General features: G+C 42.6%; 2 protein-coding genes across 2 annotated transcripts; both read left to right on the top strand.

Moving 5' to 3' along the window:
- The first annotated feature begins 2 nt into the window (after positions 1 to 2).
- On the top strand, positions 3 to 22,767 carry LOC109906011 (cationic amino acid transporter 3). The gene is made up of 16 exons (XM_020503650.2): positions 3 to 155; positions 6,099 to 6,520; positions 6,936 to 7,097; positions 7,299 to 7,470; positions 7,762 to 7,880; positions 8,352 to 8,574; positions 8,930 to 9,069; positions 9,190 to 9,292; positions 10,965 to 11,200; positions 11,386 to 11,552; positions 11,783 to 11,891; positions 12,064 to 15,611; positions 19,912 to 20,020; positions 20,382 to 20,468; positions 21,160 to 21,237; positions 22,607 to 22,767. The coding sequence occupies exons 2-12, from the start codon at positions 6,154 to 6,156 to the stop codon at positions 12,204 to 12,206; spliced, it is 1,941 nt and encodes a 646-aa protein (XP_020359239.1). The 5' UTR covers positions 3 to 155; positions 6,099 to 6,153; the 3' UTR covers positions 12,207 to 15,611; positions 19,912 to 20,020; positions 20,382 to 20,468; positions 21,160 to 21,237; positions 22,607 to 22,767.
- LOC109905168 (ubiquitin-like protein 3) lies at positions 16,234 to 24,199 on the top strand. The gene is made up of 5 exons (XM_020502396.2): positions 16,234 to 17,172; positions 19,912 to 20,020; positions 20,382 to 20,468; positions 21,160 to 21,237; positions 22,607 to 24,199. The coding sequence occupies exons 1-5, from the start codon at positions 17,146 to 17,148 to the stop codon at positions 22,657 to 22,659; spliced, it is 354 nt and encodes a 117-aa protein (XP_020357985.1). The 5' UTR covers positions 16,234 to 17,145; the 3' UTR covers positions 22,660 to 24,199.
- The last annotated feature ends 1,069 nt before the right edge of the window (positions 24,200 to 25,268 follow it).

Raw genomic sequence — 25,268 nt, 5'->3', positions numbered from 1 at the left:
TTGAGTAGAGGCGGGATGTTTACACTGTTAGCCAAATAAAATACATTGGTTGTGCCACTTAGAGTAGTCATATTCTAGTCACACCTTTTACAGACTGTAAAGACAGATGTTCCATCTGATCGCAGAATTTATTTCTGTGCCCATCAATTCCTCAGGTATGTAGCTATAAGTTATTTACCAAAGGCATCGAATGTAAATTGAATTAGCTAGCTATGTGAACCAAATGCGACTGCTCACCGATAGGAATCAATGAACTCAGTCATTCAAGATAGGGAGATGTATAGTGAATAACAGTAGCTGGAACGAATGTGGCAGTTGTTGGTTGGTCTGCTGGACATTTTCGCGATGCCCAGCATGGCTACCACAATCCACGCGCTACTACGTTTTGTGCCAGGCTACAAAACTCGCGTGCTCTGACTCGCATCGTCAGCAATAGCTAGCTGAACCCAAACGTAAATCAGGCTGTCGTTTTATGTAGTTAGCTAGATTAATATTTGAGTGTCGACCATTATGTATTTGACCTTTCTAGCAATCTGTACCCCTGGAATCAGGTGGGTGGCTGTTTACTTTGTCCCTTGTAAAAACACTGACCTCTGCATTACTCTGTGCAAGTCTGTAGTCCGTTCACTCTTGAATGTAATTAATCCTGCCTAGCTAGGTAATAATGTACCCCCAACTACAATATATTTCAACTAAATATAGCCTTGGATATCCTATTGCTGCTTAATCTGCAAACGCAGTACTGACGGTTTCTATTGTGGAATGCTTGGCTCTATGTTAATGGTTTGCATAACTATGTTCATATTTACCTGCTGAGGCATGTCTTTTCCCGGTGTCGAACATTTCTGTAGTTTTTTTTTTTTTTTTTTTCAACCAAGAAACCTAACCACCACACCTACCTTCTGTTGGGATTCCAAGTCATGTTTGCGTGTTTTAGTAAGAACTGTGACTGGAAAGACTAGTGTGAAAGAGCCCTGCTGAGAGATTCCCAGGCTGAGTAAGTTTCATCTGCTTGAGACCTGTGAGTGCCCCCGGGCTGAGAGGGTGGTGTTGGTAGGGTGATAAGGTAAACAGTTCTCTTGGAAGTGATCAAATGAATGGTATAAGCCTACTATAAGAGTTAACCATGTATAGAATGGGCACTCCGGAAGATCTTTCAGCCTTTTGGTGAATTGCGTTATTGTGGAGACATGGGCACGTTAGTAAAAAGAAAGCTGGCTGCTGTGGCTGCTGATGCTCTGTTGTCATCATGGCCCATAATTAGATTGCCCTTTTGGAGGAAAGGATCTGATGAATAGCAAATGCAGTGTGCACCAACTGGTGTCATTTCAGATGAAGTGAAGCGAGGTAACCATGGAAACACCCGTCCTGGATTCCAGGACCTGCAAATTGAACATTATGCCCTGTCTCATTCCTTAGCAAACATCGGAAAGGATTCCATTTTCATATGATGCTTGGTCTTCTGAAAGTGGCCTGTTAACTTGTTTAAATTTAATCATGAACTGTAGAACTTATTTTTCTTTATTTACTAAAACTCTTTGTGAGCATGGAACAACTTGTTGTAGTCATGGCAAGACAACAATGTAACGTTGTTGAACTCGGAAATGTCCTGGCACCTAGGCCAGATTTTCTGTCATAAATTCGGTTTACAATGGTTGGTTCTATCTTTTACAATTGTATTGAGAATAAACCTGCTTATACATGACCAGAACGACTCATTATTTCAGCTCCCACAACCTATTTCTAAGACTTCGGTTAGTGTAGCCCACACACTACGCCATACTCTTTCTAGGCTACACAAACAGTGCTCTCTCTATTCAATCCGCATCGTTTAAATTCAGTTTTACAGCGTGATTGAGATTTAAAAGCAATGTTCCCGCTTTAGCAGAGACCTCATTCACGGTAAACGCTGCATATGTCGGCTCAATGGGAAATTACCTTTACATTTCTATCGCGGAATCTGTAACGCTTTACAGCTTGAATAGAGCCCATAGTCATGGCAAATTTATTTCCGAGAAGGTTAGGTTTACGTAACGTTGCCGATTATCCTCTTAATGGAGGAGAAAGGCCAACTCTATGCTTGATTTAGGCCTAGTTGTGATCGCAGAGTCTGGCTGGCTCAACTTCTCCTGGCTAGTATGTCAGCCTACTGATTCTAGTAGATTGAAACAAGCAGACCTTGCAATCCCATTGACTGTATCCCTATTGTCAGCCATATGTTACTGTTCAAATGGTTAGCAAATGGTAAGTGCCGTGTGTGTAGTAACTGGTGACTGAGTTATGCATATTTGTTGCATTCATCGTCTATAGTCTGTACACTACAGATTGAGAACAACGACCTGAGATATGTGTGTATGCTATGCAGTCACCTGTGTAGTCTGTGTTCCCTGTAGGCGTTATCTTCTGTCAGCCAAACTGAGTTGACATAGACGCTCTCTTCCTCCTGATAAGGTGTATTTCCCAGACTCGACCTTATTAAACTTGCATGGCCTCTCCGGTGTGTGTGTGCGCCTAGGATCAACCTGAAGCCATCGCCAGACAGGAGAGCTTTATTATGTCCAACCATGGCGCCCTAACAGTGGGCTTAGACAGCTAGACTACTCCTTCCTGTTTAACGGTAGCTGTTTTGGGCACCGTTGGATGTGGCGATTCTATTTTTCTTATGCTTCTTTAAAATTTAAATCGGTCTGGTGTGTCAAGTCAGAGGCCCTTCATCAGGTTTTTCCATTCCCCTGTCTCTCTCTCCCATGCTTTCTTTGCCAACGCTGCTGCCATTCCTCCTATTCCCCCCCCCCTCTTCTCTTTTCTTATTTATTTTCTTTGTTCTCCTATTTTAGTTTTTCTTCTGGCTGCAAATGAATGGGGTTCTTAAATCTCTCCCTTAGCTAGTGTTTCAGATTCACTATGGTCTCTGCCAAGGTCAGGGTACTGGTCAGCACTACTGCATGGCTTTCTTCCCGTGAGGGACCACCAGCCAGAGGTCGGGACAGAGCTGTCACTGTCTATGCCTAAATGGCTGCCTGCCATTATTCACTATTCAGCCAGCCTGCCTTTAGAAGCAGGTTATCCTAGTATCAGGTGGAGATCTGTAGAGAGAATGGGGTTTTACACAGGACGCATGTGGGCAATTCCACGTTAACAGAATGACGCTGAACCTCCTAATTTTCGCTTTAAAAGTATGCCAAACAAAAACAATTGATTGCAAAGTTAAACAAACCATACAACTCTAAGCACAATGACTACTTTTAACAGTTCCCAATGAACATTTTTCAAAAACACATTTAATTAAAGAACAGTGCAGATGTAAAATTGGGAAACAGAATTTTTGAAAAATCTCCTACTTTTTTATGTGACCACGTTTTCCAAAAGCTCAGTTAAATATCTGTCAGAAAGAATGGTGTGTCAGCTACAACATGACACCTTGAGTTTGAAAAAATCTCTTTTGGTTATTGAACTACTAAGTGAAGTAGATTAACACCCGGTAATGACATCATGGGTCCCTGTTCTGTACAGAAATGCATAATTATGAATGTCATTCTCTTCATGGTGATGTATCTTGAACAGGTAGAAAAATGTAATATCCTCCTTTGCATGTTTGGATATTATTCTACACACTGGCTTTTATTCTAATGAGCTCTGTTCCCAGGTACAGATCTGTACCAATCAGGTTTGTTTCTGGATCAAAAAGGGCCTTAGATGGTTGTCATGGTAGTGGAGAGTGCCAATGAGCTCGGTTGGCCGTTGTCGTGGCAAAATCGGACATTTTAGCATTTTTAGGCCAATTCCTTTTCTTTTTTTGCTGTCTTAAATCGAATTTCCTGTGATTCTACATATTCTGCCATGGAGCTGAGATTTATTTTGTTGTTGCTGTTTTAAAGCTAGTTTCCTGCAATTCTATGCACTTTGCCATGGATAATGTTCTTCTTTTTTTGCTCAAAAATAACAAAATGCTAAATTAATTTAGTTTAAAAAAAAATCTCCCTGACTGTCTATCTTTTATTTTGATTGGATCTGAAATAGTAATGCCCCTGTGTGAAAAAGTAATTGCTGCCTTACACTCAATAATAATAATTGGTTGTGCCACCTTTCGCTACAATGACTTCAACCAAACGCTTCCTGTAGTTGTTGATCAGTCTCTCACATCGCTGTGGAGGAATTTTGGCCCACTCTTACATGCAGAACTGCTTTAACTCAGCGACATGTATGGGTTTTCAAGCATGAACTGCTCGTTTTCAAGCAACAAATGTGAAGTTTTGGAATGGCCTAGTCAAAGTCCAGACCTAATTCCAATTTGAGAAGTTGTAACAGGACTTGGAATGAGCAGTTCATGCTTGAAAACCCACTAATGTCGCTGAGTTAAAGCAGTCCTTCATCCAAGATTGGGCCGTGATAAACTCTTCAGTGTCTGGGCTTGTCCTTCAAAATCACTCCTGTTGTGTGTGTGTGAGCTGTCTTCTTGGGTATGATGATACAAGCTTGGCACACCTGTATTTGGGGAGTTTCTCCCGTTCTTCTCTGCAGATCGTCTCAAGCTCTGTCAGGTTGGATGGGGAGTGTTGCCACACAGCTATTTTCAGGTCTCTCCAGAGATGTTTGATCGGGTTCAAGTCCTGGCTCTGGCTGGGCCACTCAAGGACATTCAGTGACTTGTCCCGAAACCATTTCAGCGTTGTCTTGGCTGTGTGCTTAGGGTCGTTGTGCTGTTGGAAGGTGAACCTTCGCCCCAGTCTGAGGTCCTGAGCGCTCTGGAGCAGGTTTTAATCAAGGGTCTCTCTGTACTTTATTCCGTTCATTTTTCCCTCGGTCCTGACTAGTCTCCCAGTCCCTGCGCTGAAAAACATCCCCACAGCATGCTGCTGCCACCACCATGCTTCACCATAGGGATGGTGCCATGTTTCCTCCAGACGTGACACTTGGCATTCAGGCCAAAGAGTTGAATCTTGGTTTCGAGAGTCCTTTTAGGTGCCTTTTTGGCAAACTCCCAAGTGGCTGTCATGTGCCTTTTGCTGAGGAGTGGCTTCCATCTGGCCACTCTACCATAAATGCCTGATTGGTGGAGTGCTGCAAAGATGGTTGACCTTCTGGAAGGTTCTCCCATCTCCACAGAGGAACTCTGGAGCTCTGTCAGAGTGACCATCGGGTTCTTGTTCACCTTCCTGTCTGAGGCCCTTGTCCCCAGATTGCACAGTTTGGCCGGACGGCCAGCTCTAGGAAGAGTCTTGGTGGTTCCAAACTTCTTCCATTTAATAATGATGGAGGCCACTGTTCTTGGGGACCTTCAATGCTGCAGAAATGTTTTGGTACCCTTCCCCAGATATGTGCTTCGACACAATCATGTCTGAGATCTAAGAACCATTCCTTCGACCTCATGGCTTTGTTTTTTTGCTCTGACATGCACTGTCAACTGTGGGACCTTTTTATATAGACAGGTGTGTGCCTTTCCAAATCATGACCAATAAATTGAATTTACCACAGTTGGATTCCAATCAAGTGATTGAAACATCTCAAGGATGATCAATGGAAACCGGATGCACCTGAGCTCAATTTCAAGTCTCATAGTCTCAAATCTCTTCGGTTACAAGTCCAAAGCTCTAACCACTAGGCTACCTGCCACCCCATGCTATGAAATCAAATCAAATCAAATCAAATTTTATTTGTCACTAACCATGTGTATGTGACAAATAAGATTTGATTTGATTTGATTTCATAGCATGGGGTGGCAGGTAGCCTAGTGGTTAGAGCTTTGGACTTGTAACCGAAAGGTTGCAAGATCGTTCTGCCCCTGAACAAGGTAGTTAACCTACTGTTCCTAGGCCGTCATTGAAAATGAGAATTTGTTCTTAACTAACTTGCCTAGTTAAATAAAGGTTTTTAAAAAAGGGTCTGAATATTTACATATGATATTTAAGTTTTTTATTTTGAATAAATTTGTAAAACATTCTAATAACCTGTTTTTGCTTGTCATTATGGGGGATTTTGTGTGTGTGTGGATTGATGAGGGGAAATAAGGCTGTAATGTAAAGAAGAATTGGAAAAAGTCAAGGGGTCTGAATACTTTCTGAATGCAGCGTATTTGATTTATTTCTCCTCCTCCCCAGCCGGCTGTAAGAAGATCCTTCATCTCCTCTTGACTTGGTGACCTGCTGTCCTACCATGGCTGAGAAGCTAGCTTCCTTTGGTAAGATGCTGCTCAGGCGGCGAGCGCTGGACTGTAACCAGGAAGAGAGCCACTTCGCCCGCTGCCTGAGCACACTGGACCTGATAGCCCTGGGGGTGGGCTCCACTCTGGGGGCCGGCGTCTATTTGCTGGCTGGAGAGGTGGCCAGGGAGAAGGCCGGCCCAGCCATTGTGATCTGCTTCCTCATCGCAGCGCTCTCCTCCGTCCTTGCTGGTCTGTGTTATGCTGAGTTTGGTGCCCGTGTGCCAAAGACTGGTTCAGCCTACATGTACAGCTATGTGACAGTGGGGGAGATCTGGGCCTTCATCACTGGTTGGAACCTCATCCTCTCCTATGTCATAGGTGAGTCAGAAGTGGGAGTTAGAGAAAATGAGGGATTTTTGAGATTACGAAGGGATGCGATTCAAAATGGGGGGGAGGGAACGTTTGATTTGTTTGTATCTTATAAAGTTGCAAGAAACACATTTGAGGTTGAAACAGGATATGAGAGCAATGATAAATCTCTTGAAATTTTTCCTCATAACTCTAAGCAGGGATATTACTGCAATACCCAAGACAGTCAATTGAGATGATCAGCAATTCTGAGAAGTTGAATAATTAAGATTCTGTTGAGGACTTGAGCTGAAGCGGTTTTACAGGCAGATTTGTCCTCTAGAAGGATTGCCTCTTGACAGAAGGGCCCTTGAAAGTGTGACTCCAACTTCTGTCATTATAAATCTCTTCCTCTCGCTCCCTTCCTCTTCCCTCCCTCTTTCAGGCACAGCCAGTGTTTCTCGGGCCTGGAGCTCCACCTTTGACAACCTGGTTGAACAGAAGATCTCAAACTTCTTCAGAGCCTCCATGTCCATCAAGGTCCCTGGGAAGATTCTGGCTGAATACCCAGACCTCTTCGCCCTCATCCTGATCTTGCTGCTCACTGGTGAGGCTCTCATTTAACATAACTCTGAAGACATTTGAAAGCATTATACACACCCTCAGCGAAAATACAGCCACAATAATAGGGCTCTTCATTCCTGCCTTAGGGCATGCGAAGATTTCCCATTCAGTGTAGCATTATGATTGGCTGTGCTTGGTCGCTGCCCACGTCTGTGGCCCTGACACTTTGCCAACACCCACACAGGCCTGCTGGCGTTTGGCGTGAGTGAGTCGGCCCTGGTGAACAAGATCTTCACGGGGGTCAACCTGGTGGTGCTGGGCTTCGTCATCATCTCAGGACTGGTGAAGGGAGACCGTACTAACTGGAACCTCACTGTCGAGTACTTTGTCAACACATCCAACATCACTGATACAGAGTGAGTCACCAATCAGCCGCAGACAGACAGAAGAGTTCATGAGGAGTGGTTTATTAGGCAGGATTGTTTTTTTAAAATCAGCCCAAGGGAGTAGTTGAATATATGAGCCTGTTTACAAAAATATATTAACTCCTTTAGAGACATCAACCATTAGGGATACCAGTTCTCTTCCTGAAGACTGAATATGAAATTATTATCTTTCTCTTTGCCGTTTTTCTTTATTTTCCAGCCTACTTCAATAACTTTATTAAACAATAATTATAACCAGTCCCCTGCTCTTTCTTTGTCCAGGATTATTAAAGAGAAGTTTGGCAATGGGGGTTTTGCTCCATTCGGCTTCAGTGGAGTCCTTTCTGGTGCAGCAACTTGCTTCTATGCCTTTGTGGGTTTCGACTGCATCGCAACCACAAGTAGGCAATTTCCTCTCGTCTCTTGACACCAATGATTTACACACAACATTAAGAACCCCGTAATATTGAGTGGCACGGCACCCCCTGCTTTTGCCTTCAGAACAGCCTCAATTCGTCAGGGCATGGACTCTACTAGGTGTTGAAAGCGTTCCACAGGGATGCTGGCCCATGTTGTCATCTACACAGACTGAACTGGATTTAACAAGTGACATCAATAAGTGTTCATAGCTTTCACCTGGTCAGTCTATGTCATGGAAAGAGCAGGTGTTCTTAATGTTTTGGTTCCGTGTGGCTCAGCTGGTAGAGTATAGTGCTTGCAATGCCAGGGTTGTGGGTTTGATTCCCACGGGGGACCCGTATGAAAATGTATTCTCTGGATAAGAGCATCCCCTTAATGGCTAAAAAGTCCATGTAAAATGTACCTGTGGTTGACAACTGTCAAATCTAAACCGTCTCAATCTTTTTCCACAGGTGAAGAGGCCAAGAACCCCATGCGTTCCATCCCCATCGGTATCGTGGCTTCTCTGCTCATCTGTTTCTTTGCCTACTTCGGGGTGTCTGCAGCCCTCACTCTCATGATGCCCTACTACCTGCTGAACAAAGAGAGCCCGCTGCCAGAGGCCTTCAAGTATGTGCACTGGGACCCTGCCCGCTACATCGTGGCTGTGGGCTCCCTCTGTGCACTCTCCACCAGGTGACTGACAGACAGTTTCCCATAGAGACTTCCTCATGGCCTTGTGTGCACTTCTATCAAAGGTTGAAAGGCACCCAGATGGCAGGCTATTTTTGGTTAGATATTTATTTCTGGGTTTGAACAGATGTTTATTTTCATATGCTGTGCTTTCAATTCATTTTTTGTTTGTAATTATTTGCAGGCAAAGGAACGGACACAAATTATGATGGGGAATATATGAACCCAAAAGTGTTTGTTTCATGTGTTAACTTATATTTCGGGGTCATTCAGTGTCTGTGGACTGTCCAGCGACATGGCTGGCCTCTGTGTGATGGCGACTACTGTGTCTGAGTCTTTCTCTCTTTTCCCTGTCCAGTTTACTGGGCTCAATGTTCCCCATGCCCCGTGTAATCTATGCCATGGCTGAGGACGGCCTGCTTTTCCGTTTCCTCTCAAAGATGAACATCAAAACCAAGACCCCCCTGTTAGCCACCATCGTGTCGGGTATTGTAGCAGGTAAGCTTAGCTCATGCTTTACTAAGTATCTCCTTTGTGCACCAACATTTCGTTTTCTGTCAACTGTTTAGCTGCTACTCTATGCTGCTTAGAATTTAAACGTATTCTTTCTTTCGGCAGCCCTGATGGCATTCCTGTTTGATCTGGCAGCCCTGGTGGACCTGATGTCGATAGGAACTCTCCTGGCATACACACTAGTGGCTGTGTGCGTGCTTATCCTCAGGTTAGCACAGAGGATTTTAGCTAACACACTTTTTTCTTATTTTTTAAGAGTCAGGAACAAACACATTTGATTCCTCAAATATCCAACTCTTTGCTGAAATGAAAATGTTCTCAGTCAACGTAACTAGTAAAGTAAGGGTTGACTGAATTCTACCTACAGTTGAAGTCGGAAGTTTACATCCACTTAGGTTGGAATCATTCAAACTTATTTTTCAACCACTCCACACATTTCTTGTTAACAAACTATAGTTTTGGCAAGTCGGTTAAGACATCTACTTTGTGCATGACACAAGTAATTTTTCCAACAATTGTTTACAGACAGATTATTTCACTTATAATTCCCTGTATCACAATTCCAGTGGGTCAGAAGTTTGCATACATTAAGTTGACTGTGCCTTTAAACAGCTTGGAAAATTCCAGAAAATGATGTCATGGCTTTAGAAGCTTTTGATAGGCAAATTGACATAATTTGAGTCAATAGGAGGTGTACCTGTGGATTTATTTCAAGGCCTATCTTCAAACTCAGTGCTTCTTTGCTTGACATCATGGAAAAATCAAAAGAAATCAGCCAAGACCTCAGGGGGAAAATGTAGACCTCCACAACTCTGGTTCATCCTTGGGAGCAATTTCCAAACACCTGAAGGTACCACGTTCATCTGTACAAACAATAGTACGCAAGTATAAACACCATGGGACCACGCAGCCATCATACCGCTCAGGAAGGAGACTCATTCTGTCTCCTAGAGATGAACGTACTGTGGTGCGAAATGTGCAAATCAATCCCAGAACAACAGCAAAGGACCATGTGAAGATGCTGGAGGAAACGGGTACAAAAGTAGCTATATCCACAGTAAAACGAGTCCTATATCGACATAACCTGAAAGGCCGCTCAGCAAGGAAGAAGCCACCTCTCCAAAACCGCCATAAAAAAGCCAGACTACGGTTTGCAACTGCACATAGGAGCAAAGATTTTACTTTTTGGAGAAATGTCCTCTGGTCTGATGAAACAAAAATAGAACTGTTTGGCCATAATGACCATTGTTATGTTTGGAGGAAAAAGGGGGAGGCTTGCAAGCCGAAGAATACCATCCAAACCGTGAAGCACGGGGTGGCAGCATCATGTTGTGGGGTTGCTTTGCTGCAGGAGGAACTGGTGCACTTCACAAAATAGATGGCATCATGAGGGAGGAAAATTATGTGGATATATTGAAGCAACATCTCAAAACATCAAGTCTGGAAGTTAAAGCTTGGTCGCAAATGGGTCTTCCAAATGGACAATGACCCCAAGCACTCACTCAGTTCCACCAGCTCTGTCAGGAGGAATGGGCCAAAATTCGCCCAACTTATTGGGGGAAACTTGTGGAAGGCTACTTGAAACATTTCACCCAAGTTAAACCATTTAAAGCCAATGCTACCAAATACTAATTGAGTGTATGTAAACTTTTGACCTACTGGGAATGTGATGAAATAAATAAACGCTGAAATAAAAAATTCTCTCTACTAATATTCTGACATTTCACATTCTTAAAATAAAGTGGTGATCCTAACTGACCAAAGACAGGGAATTTTTTACAAGGATTAAATGTCTGGAATTGTGAAGAACTGAGTTTAAATATATTTGGGAAAGGTCTATGTAAACCTCCGACTTCAACTGTATGTGTATTTGTTCTCAGGTACCAACCGGGCACCCTGGGTGTCAGTGGTGCCAGTGAGAAGCTGGTGGAGCTGGTGGGTCTGCAGAGGGCAGCCATGGCAGAGGGGGACAGTGGGGATGAGTTTGGCCAGGAGAGTGAGGGGGAGACCAGGCCCCTCAGGGAGCGGTTCATCCTCAAGATGCTGCTGGTGCCCAGCTGTGACGTCCCAACCAAGACCTCCGGGCTCATCGTCTACATCACTACCGCTGTCATCTGTGAGTCTCCCCCTTTTGACAGGGTGAAGTGTTGATGGTGTTTAAAGCTATATTTAAGTGAGCCGTTTTTGAGAGGGTTGGCATACTGAAAGCAGCTGTCTGATAATGCAAATGAGAGAATACATTGAAATGATTTAATAAGATTCCACTATACATGCTAAGTTAACAATCTCTTCTCTCTTTAGCTGTGGTGTTCACCCTGCTGTGCATAGTGCTGTCTGTGTGTGGGGTAGAGGTGGTGAGTGGCCACCCAGTGTGGGTCACCATATGTGCGATACTGGCCTTCCTCTCCTTCCTGTGTGTGGTCATCATATGGAGACAGCCCCCGAGCAGACAGTCACTCACCTTTAAGGTATGATGGGAGTTTTCAGTCACATGACTCATTTCACGTACTTTTTCTTGAGAAACCAGTTCCCGTTTACTAAAGTCTTCCTCATTCTCCTGGTAACCAATTGGTCTGTCTGTACTTGGATCATCAGTTCTTCGCATAAAAGTGAATTAGAAAATATTTTGTAGTTGTTAGACTTGAATATGTCCAGTGTGTGGTTTAATGTACAAAATACACATTTTGATTCCCTTCAGGTACCCCTACTCCCAGTGTTGCCATTGGTCAGTATCTTTGTCAACATTTACCTCATGATGCAGCTGGATGGGCCAACGTGGTGTCGCTTTGCAGTGTGGATGACTATTGGTTAGTGAGATTGCCACCCCTATTATTTATTTGCCTCTTGCGCCTATCTGTGTTGTTACACAACTTTGTGTTACGCGAGTACAGTGCGTCAGTGAGGTTTACCTTTGGCATGCTGTAGTTTATCACTGTTTAAATCAGTTTTTCTTCCTTCCTTCTTCCCTCTCTCTACTAGGTTTTATCATCTACTTTGGTTACGGGATTAAGAACAGCTCAGAGGCCACACCCAACCGCGGTAAATTTGAGCCAGTCCTCCGATCAAAGAGCCCCAACTTCCTGGCAGAGGATGACAATGAGGTGGAAGGAAGGATGCCTTAGAGGAGAATAGTGGTAGAGTAGATGGTATTTGCCCCAACGACATATGACGCAAGCCTTGAACAGGAGCACATTCTTATCTGTTTGTTTTTTAACTGTCTGGGAATTGTGCCACAATAGACACTTAACTTTCTGTCTTATTCTTCTTCTGAAATGGATTAAATTAATGTTTTCCCTCATCAATCTACACACTAATGAAAAAGGCAAAAACATTTTTTTTGAAATGTTTAGCAAATTTATAAAAAATAAAAAAAAGACCTTATTTACCCTTTGCTATGAGACTCGGAATTGAGCTCAGGTGCATCCTTTTTCCATTGATCATCGTTGAGATGTTTCTACAACTTGATTGGAGTCTACCTGTGGTAAATTCAATTGATTGGACATTATTTGGAAAAGCACACACCTGTCTATATAAGGTCCCACAGTTGACTGTGTGGAAGAAGTTTGGAACCACTTAGGCTCTTTCCTAGATCTGGCCAAACTGAGCAATCGGGGGAGAAGGGCCTTGATCGGGGAGGTGACCAAGAACCCGATGATCACTCTGACAGAGCTCCAGAGTTCCTCCGTGGAGATGGGAGAACCTTCCAGAAGGACAACCATCTCTGCAGCACTCCACCAATCAGGCCTTTATGGTAGAATGGCCAGATGGAAGCCAATCTTCAGTAAAAGGCACCTAAAGGACTCTCAGACCATGAGAAACAAGATTCTCTGGTCTGATGAATCCAAGATTTAACTCTTTGGCCTGAATGCCAAGCGTCACATCTGGAGGAAACCTGGCACCATCCCTACGGTGGAGCATTGTGGTGGCAGCATCATGCTGTGAAGATGTTTTTCAGCAGCAGGGACTGGGAGACTAGTCAGGATTGAGGGAAAGATGAAGGGAGAAAAGTACAGGGAGATCCTTGACGAAAACCTGCTCCAGAGCGCTCAGAACTTCAGACTGGGTCGAAGGTTCACCTTCCAAGAGAACAACGACCCTAAGCACACAGTCAAGACAACGCTGGAGTCGCTTCGGGACAAGTCTCTGAATGTCCTTGAGTGGCTAAGCCAGAGCCCGGACTTGAACCTGATCGAACATCTCTGGAGAGATCAGAAAATAGCTGTGCAGCGACACTCTCCATCCAACCTGACACAACTTGAGAGAATCTGCAGAGAAGAATGGGAGAAACTCTCCAAATACAGGTGTGCCAAGCTTATAGTGTCATACCCAAGAAGACGCAAAGCTGTAATCGCTGACAAAGGTGCTTCAACAAAGTACTGATTAAAGGGCCTGAATCCTTATGTAAATGTGATAATTATTTTAAATTTTAGGGAAAAAAAGAGAAAATTTAACCTGTTTTTGCTTTGTCATTATGTGGTATTGAGGGGATAATTTATTTTAAATCCATTTTAGAATAAGGATGTAACAATGTGGAGAAGGTCAAGGGGTCCGAATACTATCCGAATGCACTGTATATACTCTGTCAACATGAACTTGCCACATTTCTGCATATCTAAATGTTGAAAGGGTTCTTTGTATCAATGATGATGTCATTTAGGTGGTTACAAATGGTAAGGATACAGAGTTTCTCCACTTTAACATGTTATTCTAGTGCCTGGTTGTTTCTGCTTCAATTCAGCCATTTTCCCCCAAATGACATCTGATCTCTAGTGTCTTTGCCCTGTGAGTCAGTAAGCACATCAACAGTGTACGTGGTGTTGCGTGTCCTTCTGTCCATGTAGGTCAATCACTATGGTTTTATTTGTGTTCTTTGAGGACAGGCAATACCAAGCAGAATGTCAAACAACCCCAGAACTCACTGTCTGCACTATAGAGAGATGATTGACAATTAAATTAAATTGTCAGAATTGACAGTCCTTACCCAAAAGTTCAAATTTTGAATATTCTTTTAAACAATCATTTATATAATTTTGTTTAAATATTTATACAGAAACATGCATGTATATTTTTGTTAGAGACATATATATATATTTATGTATGTTCAAATGTTTTTTATTTTTAAGAGCTGCCCAAATAATTATTCGGTTTAAAATTATGCTCTCAAAGGCTAAAAGGTAGAGATTGTGTTATGAGAGAAATAACTTATTTTTGTACCATGATGATATACAAACTCTACCAAATGGAGAGAGATGTCTGTAGGAAGGTACACTGGGGAGGGGGGGGGGATTGTATATTCAGCCCAAAACTGACACTGGTGAAAGGCAGAGAAGGGATTCCAATACATGAACCTAGTATAATTTCTAGAGTTGCATTAAAAGGCTTTCAGGTTACATTTCTGTTCGAAGGTCTTAGGCTTGTGGTACATGTTACCCACTTGACTGGTTCCCATGTATAATTGTGTCATTGAAAGAGGGGCCTGGGTTTTAATCGCTAACTCTGAGTGTCTAACTGAATGTAGTAATAACTTGAACTGAAAAGCCCACCAGCCTCCGTCAAGTTTTGTTTATAGAAACTTTGTGTGGTGTTTGTTTACATCAACTTTTTGCTGTTTAACTATGTGCCTCAGTCTACATTTCAGTTGCTCACTTCAAGGGTATGAAACTGTCATTTGTATTCTATGCCTGTTTGATGTGGAAATTGTCTCCACAGATTATCAATTACAATTGATATCCGCTATTATTGGTATCAAATGAAGATTTTAAGGTCAAGACAGTCCGGTCTTATTGAAAAATGGGCTAGAAAACAACCTACAAATAGCTGTGAGTGAAAGTGGGGATATTTTCAGACTGTCATTGTTTCTAAAAAACAACTTTGAAAGGAGAGGTTATGATTAGAGGTTATTCATTAACAATGAATAGCGTTTGTGCTTGACTTTCTCCATTCTCTCTGTTTTGAGCATTTACAATGTTATTTTGTCAGTTGAACTGTTTACTTTCAAGTACATGTGTATAGCAGTTTACTAATCCCTTTCAATTCGTAAAATATAAACTGGGTGGTTGGAGCCCTGAATGCTGATTGGCTGAAACTCATGGTATATCAGACTGTATACCATGGGTATGACGCAACTGCTCTAATTACGTTGGTAACCAGTTTATAATAGCAATAAGGCACCTCGGGTGGTTGTGCTATATTGACAATATAGTGTAACGACCCTGGGTTTATACGCGCGGAAATCGACTCTGCCGCATGAGCATGCTTTTGCGATACGATAGCGCGCCGGACCTCGGGCTCGAAGGTCGAGGGTTCAATACCTGCTCCTTGCTGTTTGTGCTTGGCCGGTGAGCGCGTTCCTGTAAGACGTAGAGTCACAAGTTAGCGCGAGGACGCGCTCTTTGAAAGGAGGGAGTAAGCGCGGAAATCGACTGTGCCACACGAGCATGCTTCTGCGGCAGAGTCGATAGTGCGCCGGACCTCGGGCTAGAAGGTCGAGGTTTCGAGGCCAGCTCCCTACCATGGCTAGCTAAGTGGTGCGTACTGGACCCTCTTTCGTGCACATACCACAGGCCTTCTTGCTTAATTATACATTATATTTCTGTTTGGCCTGCTTGTTTTGTTACAGTTCTTTAACCATTTGAAATGGTTCCAAAAGGCTCAAAGCTTGTTACAGCATCACGTTGCAAAGCCTTGCAGATTACACAAGTGTCTCTGTACAATGTTTTGTGGAGTAAGTTACAACATTATGTTTACAAACATTGCTTTTAACAGACATAACCTTGAGGTCATCAGAACAGTATTTAACTAAATTACATAGATTGTGTACTGACAGTTTCATGACCATTTGTATTCTTACACATGAGAACATGTACTATTTAAACTATTTTATATCTGTAAATGTGTCAAGAGAAAGTACTGTGTATAAATGTTTCGTAAGTAAATTTGAATCATCCAAAATGAAAACTGATTTCTGGCTTAATTTAAGTATAATTTCCCCGACTTTCTGTAAAAGGTGGCTTCAACACAAATTATCCAAATGTATGTTGTTTATTGCCTTGGTGTCATAACTTGTTCAATCAAAATGGAATCTTATGGCAAGACTTCAACTCCCAGACATACTTTGTTGTGGTGTATTTTCGTTTCCTATGTTGACAACCAGCTGATTTCCTGTGTCTTTAAATGTCCTGCCATTATTCTTCAACAAGCAGCAGCTAGGTTCGATGGTTTTCTGACCAAAAGAAACCCTCGAACATTGGATACTTTTAACCGTTGGGATGCGGAGCTAAATATTTAAGTACTTGTTTTATACTGGTACAGTCTTCGAAACTGTGAGGTTATTAGTAAGATTAAGAGTAGAGATATCGCTGTTTGTCTTTTCTGTTCCGCTTTTCTGCCGCAGTCCGATATTTTCAGCTAACCTTAGCTAGCTTTTTTGATTTTAGCCAGGTAACTATCTAGCTAATACGTTAACTTAACATTTGTCATGAGCTTCTTCAATCAAACGTAATCGTTAGGGAAGTATATGTTTTCTTCAAGAAACCAACCTTGTAAATTGCCACAACCCAGAAGTAACGTTAGCTAGTTAACTTAGCTCCTTGCTAGCTAGCCATGTTACTAGTTACGTATTGTCAAGCAGTAGTGGAGGGTTTTCAGTAAAACTCGTCAAGGTTAAAGCAACGAGTTTAGTTAGAGCCATCTAACTAATGTGTTTGTGACTGTAATAGCTAACTAAGTATTCGTGTTGGCAAGCTAGCTAGCTAATTTCTAGCCAAATGCTAGCTAAATAGCGACTGTCTAGCAGTGAGTGTATGATTGCTAGACGGTGGTTGATTGGGCAGATAAGCTTCTAGCCTCCATCGTTCGCAGATATCACACGAACGGGCGAATATAGCAACCGATTTGTTCACGTTGACAGCGCGCTTGAGAAGGTGCTAGGCTGTTGAAAGCAGAGAAGTAAAGGGGTGAGAGTAGTGAAACGCACACAGTGCTCTTTATGCCAGGGGGTTGGCCTGGTCTCAACCAGCGAAGCGCAGTACACTCGGTTCTGTTCAGATCGGCTTCAGAACCATGACAACTGCAAGGGATCTCGATATGGTGAGTTTGCAACCCAACACAATCCTTACTGCATAAAATCCAATGCTGTGCCCCGTATGTCTATTAAAATGGTTACAATTAATCTTATGTTTTCCATTTTTAAATTGAACCTTGATTTAACTAGGCTAGTCAGTTAAGAACAAATTCTTATTTACAATGACGGCCTACACCGGCCAAACCCGGACACCACTGGGCCCATTGTGCGCTTCCCGGTGGGGCTCAATCACAGCCAGTTGTGATACAGCCTGGATTCGAACCACAGTGTCTGTAGTGACGCCTCTAGCACTGAGATGCAGTGCCTTAGACTGCTGCGCCACTCGGGAGCCCCAATGTACAGCTATTCTCACAAACAGAATAGCTGTTTCTGTAATCACCATCTGTCAAACTACATTTTGAGATTGACCCACATTTATTTTAGAGGTGAGCCTTAATTGATTGTCTTATCACAAAATCACCCATTTTGGATGCTGTTATTCTCCAAACAAACCCAGTTGACATGTGTAAAGGCAAAGGACCTTGTCCATGGCACTGTTGTGTTAAATCAGGGATGAAGAGGAGATTGATTGTTGTGACTGAGGAGAACCAGTCAATTTGAAATCACAAACGATCTCAAATCAATGAAATGGCTGATAGGCTACTCTAGGCTGCCTGCCCTGTTGTACCAATGCCAGCTTGTAGTGCTCTAGAGTTATTGTCCACTTCTGCAAATATTTTGTTCATATTTACATTGATATTTTGGCAGACGCTATTATCCAGAGTGACTTAGTAGCAATACGGCCTTAGCAAAAAGTGCCTCTCTGTTTCCAATGCATACATGTGTTGCACAGACCTTTTCTGTTACTTCAAAGCTGAGTTTTTGAAGTTAGTTTCTCTTGATTGGATAGTCTAAGAGGATTTCCTTGATGGTTAAAAAAAGAACCAAGGGCGGCTAGGCAGATTCGAGTTTGTTTTGTTTGGTTGAGGATAAAAGGGTTGAAGGGATGCTGGGGGGGGCTTGTTAATGATGACTTTGGTATCTAACCCCACTCAGAGGTTATGCAGTGCATAGGGGGAGGGGCTTCCTCTGCTTAGTAGGGTTGGCGTGTTTGTAAACAGCTCAGTGTAGGACTATCCTTACGATACACCTTGTGGCACAGATTCTTTGTTCTGGCTTCCCTGATTTACCACCAGAAAGTTTAGGGACAAATTAACATGTTTTATTATGTGGGGGAATTACCCATTACATTTTTACCATAACTTTGATATTGGTATCCAAAATATGATAGTGTTTGTAATGGTAGGATATTTGTCATGATTTCCAAGCCATTTGTTGGATTGTGGTGGGATACCAATATCTACTCTGATGAAGTTTGTGTGCGCAGCGTGTTACGATCTGTCAACTGATGGAGAGAATAAGAGGGGTGGAGTGTGGCTTCCGGCCATAGGCTAATGATGCTTCAGAGCTTTTTTCACTATTAGAGGTCCTGACCTGGGGCTGCTGCCACCGCAGGAGGGAAGGCTATGAGCCAGGGGTCTCTTCCTGTGTAGGAGCTTACGTGTATGCTTAAGGCTACTTACTGGTAGCGGATATTTTATGATTGTTGAATTGATGACTTTATAATAGATGCCGTTTACATAGCCTACATGGAGCATCTGACAGTAACCTCTGAGTTGCACTACTTCATGTGAAATGCTGTTTCTTTCCCTATTTCCCAAATGGATTTCAATACCCATACTTATTATTTTGGAGAAATCATAGTTCACCACATAATTAGTTGTGTGTGGGGGGGGGGTTCTTCATTTATTCTCTGTGGCATTTGGGATTTGACTCATTGCAGAACCCTGAACAACCTGCCTTACCTTCATTTGTTGTCCTCATTTGGTTTTCAATGAGAGCATTTATTCCCAGCCAAACTCTGCGCAAACACCATGTTGATGATGTAATCCTTAAACCAAGGAGCGATTGAAATCTATGAAAGAAAATGCAATTACCCAAGTCTCCTAAAAATAAACTTCCTTTTGGATTCTGTGAATGACTGACTAACAGATGAAATGGTCCCTTTTTTTTTCTCTTTTTTTTTTTGCCTTTTTAAGGCTAAGATGTCGTAAGTTGCAAGTACAATTAGTGCAACAGCATGGCCAACACATTTTTGCTTCAATTTATTTTAAATGGGTTCATTTAGTGAACTGGGTGGGTACAAAGAAGAGCAGGGAAAACTCCCCAGCCCCCTCCCTCCTTCACACACACCGCTATGCCCCTGGGTTACGCATTGGCCATGTAAATTTAATAACGGGGCCCAGGGCTGTCTGGGACACCTGGGGTTATCGCATTAGGCCGACAGCCCAGAGAGAGGAGCTGCCCACAGTGCTGAAGGCCCCCCCCCCCCCCCCCCCCCAGCTCCACCCTTATCTGTGCATTGTTCTGCTATAGGGGCTCACTTCACAACGAGCTCAGTCCTTTCTGAAGGAAGCAGCCCAGTCAAACGGGGCAGAGATCTGCACCAGAGAAATCTAATTAGACAGGAATGTCAATTTCGGTGCAGGCTTCCGAGGGTCATCTCATGTCATTTGAGGTGAGAGAAAACGGAAGGATTCCATGTGATTAGGCTAAGCTACATGCTTCCCATTGCTCGACGGGGTGGAAGTGTAGACTGTATAATTCTGAAATTTTGTGGGATTTTTGTAGAGCCATGTGTAGGATTATTAAGATGTTTTATTTTGGCGATTTTTTTTTTTTTTTTTTTTTTTTTTTTTTTTCAGGTGAATCTGCGTCTTATCCTGGTCAGTGGGAAGACACAAGACTTCATCTTCTCCCCCAACGACTCAGCCATGGACATCGCCAAGCATGTCTTTGATAACTGGCCCTTGGGTGAGTTTGTGCATTTTGGGACGTGAATAAGGGAACGAACAACCACAACACTGTCTTTTTATATTGAGTTGTATTGCAGAATTAATCAGGTAAATTTGCAACTTTCTTAATTCTTCTTAGTCTGGGTCGGATTTAAAAACATGCTTTCTGTCTCTTGTCACGGGGACCACATTCCAGTTATTATAGGGACAGTTGTTACACAATGCCTTGGCTCTCCACACTCCACCTTCAAACCACTGACGATGGCAGCCATGTTTGTGTGTTCAACCACTGCAGGAAGTCTGTCTGAGTGGCTGTCTGGCGCTAGTGATATTAGACTGCTTCTGAGTGTTGCTCTAATGTTGTCTCATCTCTGCATCAGGATGGGAGGAGGAGCAGGTGGGCAGTGCCAGCATCCTGCGCCTCATCTTCCAGGGACGCTTCCTGCATGGCAGCGTCACACTTGGCGGTACTTGATGGACCCTCCTTTAAATATATATATATGCATTCATACATACATACACACACCATCCTACCGGGCTAAAATACACTAGGGAATACTGTATGTCCTTTGAAATGAAGTCTGATTTAAAACGTGCCACAGTTGAGGACATGTCATCAAAGATTTAAAAAATGTTTTTATTTTACCCAATTTCGTGGTATCCAATTGTTAGTAACTATCTTGTCTCATCGTTACAACTCCCGCTCGGGAGAGACGAAGGTCGAAAGCTATGCGTCCTCCGAAACACAACCCAACCAAGCCGCACTGTTTCTTAACACAGCACGCATCCAACCCGGAAGCCAGCCAATGTGTCGGAGGAAACACCGCGACCTGGTCAGCGTGCAATGCACCCGGCCCGCCACAGGAGTCGCTAGTGCACGATGAGACAAGGATATCCCTACCGGCCAAACCCTCCCTAACCCGGATGACGCTAGGCCGATTGTGCGTCACCCCATGGACCTCCCGGTCGCGGCCGGCTGCGACAGAGCCTGGGCTCGAACCCAGAGTCTCTGGTGGCCTTAGACCACTGCGCCACCCGGGAGGCCCCTAGAATGGACATTCTGAGCATGCTTACTAATTCCAAAATTAAAGAGGATTATCTTGTGATTATATATTCTGCATATGAATTGTTCATTGTCTGTCCTTTTTGTTTTCAAAGCTTTAAAGCTGCCCCCTGGCCGAACAACTGTCATGCACTTGGTTGCCAGAGAGACCCTGCCAGAACCTAACTCCCATGGTGAGAACCTTTCTCTCGCACTCTCTGGTTGTCTGACTCATCTCATCACCTAGCTGTCATGGACCAGTGGTGGGAAAACATACCCAATTGTCTACTTAAGTAAAAATACCTTAATATAAAATGACACAACTGAAAGTCACCCAGTAAAATACAAATACAACCGACTTGTTTCTAGTCATCCCTCCTCCTTCTAGTCTTTTTCTTCTCTTGACTTTATATTGCGATTGGCAACTTTCATAAATTAGGTGCATTACCGCCACTGACCTCATTCGTCTTTCAGTCACCCACGTGGGTAAAACCAGTATGGAGATGGCACCTGGGTACCTGCTTCTATAAACCAATGAGGAGATGGGAGAGGCAGGTCTTGCAGTGTGATCTGTGTCACAAATAGAACTGACTTCTATTTTAGCCCTTGGCCACGCAGACGCTCGTGAGCAGTGTGGGTGCAATAATTGAATAATATAGATTTCTAAATATATTTTGTAGTGCACGTAATGCGAGCAGTGTATTTGGCTTTAAATAAACTTAGGTATCAAAAGTAAATGTAATTAGTGAAATATACTTAAGTATAAAAAGTCTAAATCATTTCAAATTTGTTATATTAAGCAAACCAGATGGCACCATTTTCTAAATTCACAGATAGCCAGGGGCATACTCCAACACTCAGACATAATTAGTCACTTTACCTCTACCTACATGTACATATTACCTCGACTAACAGGTGCCTCCGCACATTGACTCTGTACCGGTACCCCCTGTATATAGTCGTGTTATTGTATTGTTGCTCTTTAATGATTTATTATTCTATTTATTTATTTTTTTACTTCAGTTTGAGTAAATACTTTCTTAACACTTATTTTTCTTAACGGCAGTGTTGGTTAAGGGCTTGTAAGGAAGCATTTCCCTAAGCATTTCACCTGTTGTATTCGGCGCATGTGACATACTTCGTTTGCAAATTATCAAATCGTATGTGTGTGTAGTGAGTCTGCCAGTTCAGAGGAGATGGGGATGACCAGGGATGATCTGTTGATAAGTGCTTGAATTGGACCATTTTCCTGTCCTACTAAGCATTCAAAATGTAATTTTTGGATGTCAGGGAATTTATGGAGTGAAAAGTACATTATTCTCTTTAGGAATGTAGTGAACTAAATTGTAAAAAATAATACATGTACAGATACCAAAAAAATACTACTTAAGTAGTACTTTAAAGTATTTTTTACTTAAGTACTTAACACCAGTGTCAGGGACACTGTTGAGCTGTAATTACTACAGCTGTAGGCCTTATTGTCCCTTTAAACCTGAAAGCCTGGTGTGATATTTTCTCTTTCGTTGTCTGATGTCAAGTTTCTTTGTATCGTCCTCTTTGTAGGTCAGCGTAACCGGGAGAAGATCACAGAGAGCAACTGCTGTCTGCTCTTGTAAAAACAACAAACAACAATCCTTTCACTCCCCTCCCCCACATTCATCCTATGCTCGGCTTCTGTCTGCCCGTCAACCCTGGATTTGGGGAGATCACAGGAAGATGGGTCACAGAGCTGTCAGCGGGCGGTCTGTTGCACGTGTTTGTTGCACTCTGGCCCAATCTGTGGCTTAGGAATTATGTAGGTTTTTTTTCATGCCAATTTATTCAAATCGATTTTCTTTTGTTCACCCTTTTACCAAATTTTGCCTTTCCTTCTCTCTGTTGTAAAATCATGGTAAGAATTTGTACATATAATATCTGTGGTTACCCAGGAGGAGCATATATCCTGTGTAGCCGGGGGGGGATATACAGGTTTTGAAGACTCACCTTACAAAGAAACACTAACAAACTCTTTGGAACTTTGACCCGTACTGTGCATACAGTTGTTTGCATTACCCCTGAAGAGTCGGCATAGTTTGCTCCATGTGTCTTTCTGCTAATGAAATGGAAGTTCCCACGGGTTTGGCACTTAACTGGGTTGTTTATTTGAAAGTGTGTCTTTGTAAGTTTTATGTATGGTCTTAATCTTCCCTTCCCGTCTTAGAGGAAGAGATTCATTTCCTACTGTTATACAAAGTGCCGTCCCCCCCACCCGATGTAGACTGTGTACAGTAGTTGCCTCATACTGGCAGGGAGTGTTTAGTCTGCCATAGCACCAGTGGACTGGAGTGGTGCATCTTTCTGTGCCATGGGCCACACATGTTCGTTCCTGGACCAACACAGAGGAAGAGTTCAAAATTGTAAATGGACAGCTGTGTCAACACCTGAGTGGATGTATGTGACATTGTCATGTTGGATCACCTCCTTGAGGATGAACTGGTTTAGCTAGAAGAAGAATCTAAACTAACTCCTACGTGTCCTCCCCATGGTTGTAAAGCCTTGCTTTCTTTTCTTTTTTCTCCTTTTTTAAACTGAGTGAAAATATTTTGAAGGAGTGCTTCTGAGTGACCATTTTGTGTCATTCTGAATGGCTTACGTCTCTGATCAACATGACCGTTTAGACTGTACCACACCCAGTCTCTTGAGGAAGCCCTGTATCCTCGCCACTCCCCGTCTGACCTGAGTGAGGAGTAAGGGAATCGACGCCAGGAGCCAGTCAACCGTGAGGTGGTGGTGGGAGGGCTTCCTACAGGACATAAGGGCTAGAGGCATGGGAGGGAGCAACTGGAAAATGAGGAAATTATGTATTTTTACCATCTTTTGTTTGGATGCTGTCTGTTTTTGCCTTTTTGATTCATTCTGTAATCATATTAATATTGTATATTTTAAAATCTTGTATTGTTTATTCTGTTTTTGTCTGACTCCTGTTAATTGAATGCTTTTTGTTCCAGGGGTTGTATGTATATGTCTGGGAATGTAGATCATGTTCTGTGTGTTAGTGGATGGGCTGGGGAAATGTCTGGGTAGTGCGACAGTATGGCTGCGTTTTACACAGGCAGCCCAATTCGGATATATATATTTCAGTTATTGGCCTTGGTATTTTTTTGACCAAAAATATCTTATGTGAAAGGTCAAAAGACCGGTTAGTGGAGAAAAAAATACCAGAAATGGGATGCCTACGTAAACCCAGCCTTAGTTTGTTTTAGAGTGAGTAATGGGTGTGTGTTTTGTCAGGTGTGTGCTCGTGCGCCTAAATACTGAGTGAGTGTGTGGGTGAGAACTGTGGGATATAGTTAAGCAGGTGGTTGAGTAGGAGGGCAGATTGGTCTTGGGTGGCTGTGGTTTCCATGGAAACAGTGTGGTTCCTTCCTTTGAGTGAGTCTTTTGGTTAGTGTTTGTCAACCAATGTCACTGCTATGAAATTTATCTCAATGTGAATAAATGTAAAAAATAAAAAGTGATCTGCTTTAAGGTATTGTAAATTAATAAACAGCTTTAAATATTACTTGTTTTTTTTACTAAAAGGAACAGGGGAGTAGAAATCAAGTTAGTTAAGCAGTGTTGGGGAGTAATGAACTACATGTAGTTCAACTAGTAATTTAATTACATTTTGCAGTAGCTTGGTGGTAGTTGAACTAAATTCTAATCTAGGTAGTGTGTTCAATAGTTCGTAACTTTTTTGCCGTGTAGCTAACTACTGGAACAACACTACATTTTAGCTAAAACATAGGTGAAGTAGGCAATCACTTCCTTTATTTTGTCGTCAGACCTGCCTTATTCTCATTTGAAAAATTTTCTTAACGTAAGACCCCAAGGTGATCTGTTCTTGCAGATTTGTTTTTCAGGAAATAGTTTGGCTGTTTTGAACTACTTTTTCAAAGTCATTTTTAAAAAGTCAACCATATTTCTAAAGGGTAGCTTAAATTCTTTCAGTGGGAAGTGATTGGTAGCTTGAATGATGTTTTCAGAGTATCTTCCCCAACACTGTAGTTAAGCACGTGGCTTACCTCTGGGTGGCAGTGTTGTGTAGATACTCAATACTCTCGCTGTGTCCTCCTGGGCTGAGGCATATTACTCTTCCAACATCTGGTTAAGTTCCATACTGGTAAGATTAATACCTCTTTTGCCATCCTATAAGGGCAAAATGTTGATGTTGGCTGTTATATAAACAGTTTTCCTCTGACTCATA

The sequence above is a fragment of the Oncorhynchus kisutch genome, linkage group LG15 (genome assembly GCF_002021735.2).
Source record: "Oncorhynchus kisutch isolate 150728-3 linkage group LG15, Okis_V2, whole genome shotgun sequence".
NCBI lineage: Eukaryota > Metazoa > Chordata > Actinopteri > Salmoniformes > Salmonidae > Oncorhynchus > Oncorhynchus kisutch.
This window is presented reverse-complemented; position numbering and strand designations above follow the sequence as displayed.